This window comes from Octodon degus, unplaced genomic scaffold, assembly GCF_000260255.1.
Source record: "Octodon degus isolate 3935 unplaced genomic scaffold, OctDeg1.0 scaffold00226, whole genome shotgun sequence".
Classification (NCBI taxonomy): domain Eukaryota; kingdom Metazoa; phylum Chordata; class Mammalia; order Rodentia; family Octodontidae; genus Octodon; species Octodon degus.
In genome coordinates this window covers 1,440,017-1,447,748 of record NW_004524802.1, presented here as the reverse complement: position 1 = coordinate 1,447,748, position 7,732 = coordinate 1,440,017, and the positions used below count along the sequence as shown (strand labels likewise).

Sequence of the window (7,732 nt, the reverse complement as noted above, 5' to 3'; positions counted from 1 at the left end):
AAAAAAAAGCCAGTGGCCCAAGGCTGGCTAGACAACAGGTGTCCCCTAAGCCTGGAAAGTCTGCACTCTGGGCCCCCAGCCCCTTTCCCAGATCTGAGAACTATCTGCAGCTGCCCACTTACCCTAACCTGAAGGCCTGGCTGCAGAACTCGAGTTTCTATTTGTGGAAACACAAGGACATCCAAGGGAAGGGGGCTCTGTCTTTGTCTCCAGCCCTTGAAAACTCTTCTCCCTCCCTGCCACTTCTCCAGGCCTCTCCCTCCATAGGCAGGACCAGAATGCAGGTGAGGTCGAAGGGCAGGGCTGCAGGCTGCCTACCCATCTATAGGCAGGAAGAACAGTGAGCCTCTGCACAAGGGTGGCCCGGGAGAAGGTCTGGTCTGAAGCCTCAGCAATCCCAGCCCTCTGGCAGCTCCTTGAGCTCTGTTTGCAGCTGGTGCAGCCATCTGTCCCTCAGAGATCTTATGACACCCACCCTGGGACACACGGACCCATGCTGCAGAGGTGGGCAGCAGGGGTGAGGAGAGTGGCCTTTGAGATCCTCAAATGTCAAGATGAGGTCTCTAACAGACAGGAGATGGGTGCCTCCATGGCTCCAGAACAAGTGAGCAGGGAAAGGATGTGGGGAGGGCTGGCCCCTGCCATGGTAGAATGTCCCTTCTGCTGACCCAGCTGGGCCCCCCACTGTGGCCCTCTGTTCTCTCAGCCCTGCTGGAGCTGGTTTGTTGGCACCTGTATAAGAGACTGGTGACATCATAGACCAGTTGGTTTACAGCTCAGGTTCCTTGGGAACCCCAGCTGGTTGCACATTTAACCACAGGACTTGGAAGGGCCCTCAAAGAAGTCCCAGGTCTTTTAACTGTGGAGTGGGGTCCAGCTGAGCGACACAGGTGTAGGTGCAGGCCAGTCTAGGTTGGGCAAGGTAGATGCTCTGAACACACGCTAATGCTGCAGCCAGCCACGCACTACTTCCTCTGGATGCTCTCGTCCCTGGCACTGAAAAGCCCAAAGGGGAAGTTTTTGGGGGTCAGGAGAGGGGCAGGGGCTGCCCTGAGGCCACAGGGCACAATGCAGCAGGAAGCCATGCCAACAAGAGAGTGGGGAGGCACCCTCTGTCACCCACCCCTCCAGATGTGTGGGTGGAGCAGCTAGCTGCCTCTCCTCTCAGCTCCCTCTCCTCTCCCTGCCCTTCAAATGTGGTGCTGGTGTTCTGAAGCTAGGTTTACGCAGGACTGTGAGGAGGATCTTGCAAGATAACATTTAGCTGGACGGGGCTGGAGAGATGGCTCAGTGGTCTAGAACACCTACTTGGAACAAGCTTGGCAAGGCATCAGGGACCGCGGTTCAATCCCCCAGCACCACATGCCAGCCAGCCCCGCCCCCTGGTGGGCTGAGCTGGCCACACACACACACACACACACACACACACACACACACACCCCTCTCTCTCTCTCTCTCTCTCTCTCTCTCTCTCTCAAATAAATAAAAAAAAAAAAAAAAAATAAAAAAAAAAAAACATTTAGCTGGACGTATGTAGTCTCTAGGCGCCTCCCTCCCCCAGAGTAATCAGCTCGTGGAGGGGCTGCTTGAAGACTCAGGTTGAAGGCTGGAAAAGGGGTAGTGGAGGGGCTGCTGACCAGGCCAGAGTGGACAGAAGCAAATGAGAAGCTGGGTCCCAGGGAAACCACTAATGAGTCATCTGTCTCCAGGAGGCAGCTGAGAGGCTGGGGAAGATGAGCTCTTAGGAGAAGTGGAAAGTCTAAACCCCATGGGAGCAATCAGGGGCTGATTCAGGCAGGGTGTCATCAAGGGAGGAAGCTGTCTATTGGAACAGAGACTGGGGAGTGTGTTGTCTCTAGTGGCGACCCACAGGGGCTGGTTTGTCTCTAGTGGTGACCCACAGGGCCAGGATCCTGAAGTGGGAGGCCTACCACCATCTAATTTCCTCAAGCCCCAGACTCGGGCCCAGCCAGGGTGGCGGAATGGAGGGAGCTGAGGTCAGACACATGCTTTCCACCTAGCCACTGTACAGGCCATGGCAGGGGCCACGACCACAGGAGCTAGCCTGGGCCAGACGTCTGGGAGGGTTTGGCAAAGTGTTCAGGAAGGAGTTGGTTGGGCCTCACCGTCCCCATTTTATCAGGCTGGAGTAGCCCCCGGGCCTGGGAATGTGCTCCAGCAGTCGTAGACAGCTGGCCTGTGTTCTCAGGCAGCGGAGCAGACAGAGGTCCCCATCGCTCTCCAGTCCCTGGAGACAGGACAAGCCCCGGTTCCGGGCGCTGAGGCTGGAGGAAGACACGCCGACTTCCCCCACCCGCATGCCCCAGAGAAGCTGCTCTGAAGCGGACATCACTACTGCGTCCCTTTCCTGCCCAGTTCTCCGCAGCCCCCGCTCGGCCCCAGCGCGAGCCTTCCGGGCCGGCTCTCACCGCGCCCGGAGCTCCAGGGCACGCGGCTGCCGCCCCTCCCTCCCGCGGCGCTCCGCGCCCAAGCAGGGCCTGCCCAGGCGCCTCCATGCGGGCCGGCCACCGTCCTGCTCAGCACCTCAGGCCCCAGCACGGCCTTCGGGAGCCCTCGTCCAGGCCCTGGGATTGCACTTTCCGGGGTGCATCCTGCACCCCAGCAGGGTGCTTCTGGGCCCTCTGAAATGACAAGCGCCTGGTGGGCCCTGGCGGTGCCTTCTGGGCCAGCCCAGGGCGCCTGACGGAAGCCGCGCTCGGGCAGATCTGCCCGGCCGAGGTGGAGGGGCAGGCACTGCTGTGGGTCTCGTCGCTCAGTCTCTTAGGCAACGCGGAAGTACGGACGGAGGACGGCAGCCGGCGAGACCAAGAAACGCCCTCTGCGAGGACGCGAAGGACAGCTCCGGGCCTCCCGGCAGTCGGCTCCGCGCGACGTCATCAGCGCGCGCCTAGAGCCGGAAGCGGTGGGCGCCCCGCGCGCCGCGGAGACACGTGTGGAGCTGGCGCCGGCGCCCGGGTGAGCCTTCCGCGTGGCTCCTCGGGGTCCTCGGGTCCACTGAGGCGTTCGGGGCCCTTCCGTGGACCCTGCGATTTTCTTCAGAACCCTGGGGCGTCCGGCTAGGTTAGCCTCCGCAGCGCCGTGCCCTTCCGGGGAGCCCCTTCCCCTTGCGCACCCCCACCACCCGCACCACCCCGGGCCGAGCGCGCCTTGGGGGTGCCGGGGGCGGGTTCCGCGGAGCCAGGCCAACTCCGGGATCACTTAGCATTGGCTGCTTCCCGCTGGTGGGCGCCTCTCGAAGGCCACCTTCTCATCGCCCAGCTGGGAAGTGGGACCCTGCCCCTTCAGAGTCAGTGGGGGTCCTGAGCCCCACCTCCGCTGTTGCCGAGCCTGTTTTTCCATCGCTGGTGTGTTCTTTGTCTCGTGTCCCAGACCAAGAAGGGCTGCAAAGGTCAGGCCTCAGTGGGCCGCCCTGTCAGGCAGGTCCCAGCCACGCGCTCCCCTCCGCCTCACTGTGCAGAACTTGTGTCTCACAGCCTTGTCCAGACCCCAGGTCCCCAGCGTGCCTCTTGGCCCTCTCACCTCTCATATCCTCACACACCGCTCCTCAGGTTCGTGACACTTGGCAGACATTAGCATCATGAGCTTTGTGGAGTATGAAGAGCTGATCAAGGAAGGCGACACGGCCATCCTGTCACTTGGTCATGGTGCAATGGTGGCGGTGCGTGTGCAGCGCGGAGCACAGACTCAGACCCGGCATGGTGTCCTGCGGCACTCGGTGGACCTCATTGGACGTCCGTTCGGCTCCAAGGTGACCTGCAACCGAGGTGGCTGGGTGTATGTGCTGCACCCCACTCCTGAGCTCTGGACGCTGAACCTGCCACACCGCACACAGATCCTGTACTCCACCGACATTGCTCTGCTCACCATGATGCTGGAGCTGCGGCCAGGCTCTGTGGTCTGCGAGTCGGGTAAGGTCCTCGGGCTACCTTACATCTGAGAAACTAGCATTAAGGTGGATGCCAAGGCCGAGGTCCAGATGGCCTGGACCTGTCCCTCCTGCAGGTGGGCGTAGCAGCTCAGAGCCCTGCCGTCAGGCATGAGGGTGGGTGCTGGTGACTGAGAAGCATGTTCAGCAGCACTGCGTGTTGGAAGCTGCCCTGTGTGAGCCCCCAAGCTAGAATTGTGAGCCAAGGATGGTGGCCTAGACTTGGGGTGGCGAAGGAGGGGGTGGTGCCCCCCTCAGCCCTGCCTGGGCCTGAGCCAGTGTCCCTTGGCACTGGCCAAGGTGCTGACTGCCTCTCTAGTTGTGCACTACCTCACTGCAATGGGGAGCCTGCGCTAGGTGTTTATTTGCACCCAGGGCCCTTCCTGCCCCCAGCAAAGATGAGCACCACATTTGCTGAGGTATCACCTGCACAGGAGGACCTGAGAGCCAGTTGTTACCTCTACATGTCCTGGGGCCTGTGCATCCCGGCTGGAAATGACCGTGGGTCCTCACGAGGCTAGATTCACATTAGCTCAATCCTTGGTGGTAGAGCAGAGTTACAAGGTCACAAGGAGTTCCTAGGCCCGTTTCTGGTTTCTGAGGCTTCAGTTCTTCCTGCCTGCCTCTGAGGGGCCAGGAGTGTGAGGAGCAGGAGTGAGAGAGAGATGCAGAGCCAGGTGCTGGCCTTTCTCAGGTGGCCACACTACTCAGTTAGCCACACCTCTCCAGCCCCTGTGAGGTGCCGGGTTCCTGCCCTTGAGAGACAATGAAGAGTGAGCCTGGGCCCCATGTCAGTGCCGTGGATTGTGGGCAAGCTTGGAAGACAGCACTAATGTATGTGATACAGGGTCTCACTACACAGCCTGGACTCGTGGCGATCCTCCTGCTTTCAGCCTTCTCAGTGCTGAGATTACAGGCGTGCACCACTATGGCTGGACTCTGGCTGGGGGTGGGGCTGGCATGGCATGTGGTGCCGGGGATGGAACTGTGGTTCCTGCCCTTGCCTAAGCAGGCACTTTAGTCCACTGAGCCATCTTGCTGGTCTCCAGACACTACATATTTGAGGGTGGCTTAGGTCCCTTAGCTGAGTTGTGGTAGACAAAGAACTTTAAGAGATCATGTGAGTTGCAAATGATGAGGAGCTACTACCAAGAGCTGGGAAAAGATGTGCAAAGGCCCGGTGGCGAGTGTATGCCACCAAAGTTGGGTCAGCAAAGTTAAGCCAATGTGGCTGATTTAGGAAGTAAGGTCAAATAAGCAGCAAATGAAATTAAGAGGTGATGGGCTGGCCAAATAGCTCAGCGGATTTTTTTTTTTTTTTTTTTTTTTTTTTTTTTTTTCGGAACCGGGCATTGAACTCAGGTCCTTGCGCTTGCCAGGGAAGCGCTTATTCCACTGAGCCATCCCCCCGGCCCAGCGCAGCGAATTAAAGTGCCTCCTTAGGCAGATGCAGGGGCTCCGAGTTCCATCCCTGGCCCTGCCCCCAGGGTGCACTGAGACTGATTTAGACTGGGTATAATCCACTTGGGAGGCTGTAAACAGGAGGATCACTACAAGTCTGATCTACGCAGTGAGACCCTGTATACCCTATCCTAAATACAAAGAGAGAGAGAGAGAGAGAGAGAGAGAGAGAGAGAGAGAGAGATGATGGGGGACCATCAGAGGATAATCCGGTGTCTGGCTACCTTCAGTGGGAAGGGAAAGCCCAGCCAGCTGGGTAGAGAGTGGGAAGGACACTGCTGGCTGTGTCAAGACGGGCCTGCAGTGTCTGCTGGGCAAGGCCTGGGGCCCCCGTCAGAGTCAGGCCTAGTCCTGGAACATCATGGAAGGAGTGGATCTGGTATGGGGTGGCTGTGGCAACCCCATGGCAGCTGGCTGAAAGGAGGGCGTTGTGCCTGGGTTTGGGACACCTCTGCAGGGAGTAGCTGGGGACTGGCAGGAATCTAGCTGAGTACTGAGTACCATGGGGTGTGGAGGGGCAGTGGTGAATGTGGTGGGTGTTACCATAGGAGTCTCTGTGGGATCCAGCTGAGAGTCGTAAGTGTAGGTGGCACCTGGCGCTGTGGTGGGGATGGCCATGGGACTGCATTGTGCCTGGGGCCAGGCTGAGCACTGCAGAGACCAGCAGAGGGTGGCTCTGAAGGAAGCTGAGCTCAGGCACAGGGGGGCACTGAGAGGGGACCTTGGAAGAGGAGGAGGAGCCTGAGATGGAGCAGGGCCAAACAGCTTCTCTCTGCGCTGGGGCAGGTTTGGGAGTGGCTTCAGGAACATACTGTCCCACATGCAGGTGAGGAGGGGACCCAGGCCTACTCACTGTGTGGACGGCATTGAGGCCAAGGCCAAGCCAGCCCATGGTGGCTCGGCCTGACCCGGAGAACCGGAGTTGTGGCCTGTGTGCCTTCTTCATCTGTGACACAGCCTGTCCTTCCCAGCCCTGGCATCCTGGCCCAGAGCCAAGGCCACCAGGAGCAGACAGGTGGCTCATGAGTAACACCCACCTGCAACTTAGGGATTAACTTGCCTCCTGGGGCCCTGCAGGCCTCTCCTGGTGAGAGAGATCAAATCAGGCTACTTCCTGGAGGGCTGTGGGCTGCACACTGTCCTAGCCCCTGTCCTGTCTCGTCTCGTCCCACCAGGCACCGGCAGTGGTTCCGTGTCCCACGCCATCATCCGCAGCATTGCCCCCACGGGCCATCTGCACACAGTAGAGTTCCACCAGCAGCGGGCGGACAAGGCCCGGGAGGAGTTCCAGCAGCACCGTGTGGGCCGCTGGGTGACGGTGCGCACCCAGGATGTGTGCCGCAGCGGCTTCGGAGTGAGCCATGTGGCTGATGCTGTCTTCCTGGACATTCCATCACCCTGGGAGGCTGTGGGGCATGCCTGGGATGCCCTTAAGGTTGAAGGTACGAGGGGCACCTGATGGGGTGCTACCTGGGGTGAAGTGGCGGGTGGAGGTCTGGGCCCCTCTGCCATACTGCAGCAGTGCCCAGCGCCCCTTCTACCCTGCTGTAAGTATAGGTCAAGCTGGCCAGGGAATCAAGGTGGGAGGTCAGGCCAAGGCTCTGGGGACTGCGTGACAGTCCTGTTCCTCCTGTATCGGTGGGATCCGTAGCTGGGTGGGCCTAGATCTGAGTCAGGTAGTCCCAGGGCAGCCCCCACTCTGTCATGTATCCTGCAGCCTCCTCTTCCCTCCCCCACAGGGCAGAGCTGGGCAGCTGGCCCCTTTTAGGGAAGATGCTAGCTGTGGAGGCGGAGCATGGGGAGGCCTGGGGAAGGTCGGCCTAGAGCCAGGAAAGCAGCCCTGGAGCTGCAGGGATTTTTGCCTTTTCTGGAGAAGGAACCAGTTGGGTAACCACCCCTCCCCACCCCCAGGGCTGCAGTGTGTGGGGTGGGAGGCAGAATGGTTACAGCTCCAAGATAGGAGCTGGCCTCCTGCTGCCCAGACCCTATGGGGTCTGCACCTGGCCCCCGAGTTGGTCTGGGGGGCAGTCTGTGGGATCCCACAAAGCTCTACATCCCACCCTCTGCCCTCTGCGCTTTGCTTGTGTACCTCTATCCCCTACTCCAGGCCCATCCCAGGACAGCAGAAATAAATAGGTCCCCCTGGACTTTCCTCAGCTGTCTCTTCCTCTGGCTCTGTGCACTCCATCCCCTCGGGCCCTTCCTTGGGCCTGTGTGTTGCTGGGTTGGGGCTCCTGCCCTTTCTGTGGACCTGGTGCTTCTTTTTTTTTTTTTTTTTTTTTTTATTTTTTTTTTAAAATAAATGCTAATTTGTCTGATTCATAC

At 59.5% G+C, this 7,732-nt stretch overlaps 1 protein-coding gene across 3 annotated transcripts in view; it reads left to right on the top strand.

The window, feature by feature from the left end:
- Positions 1-2,892: 2,892 nt before the first annotated feature.
- Trmt61a (tRNA methyltransferase 61A) overlaps positions 2,893-7,732 on the top strand; it is a 6,173-nt gene continuing 1,333 nt past the window's right edge. The window contains exons 1-3 of one of the 3 annotated variants that reach the window (XM_004645390.3): positions 2,893-2,976; positions 3,570-3,929; positions 6,583-6,849. In XM_004645390.3, the coding sequence (XP_004645447.1) occupies positions 3,599-3,929; positions 6,583-6,849 (598 nt within the window). In that variant the 5' untranslated portion in view covers positions 2,893-2,976; positions 3,570-3,598. The other 2 variants (XM_023705711.1, XM_023705710.1) reach the window with 2 other exon arrangements.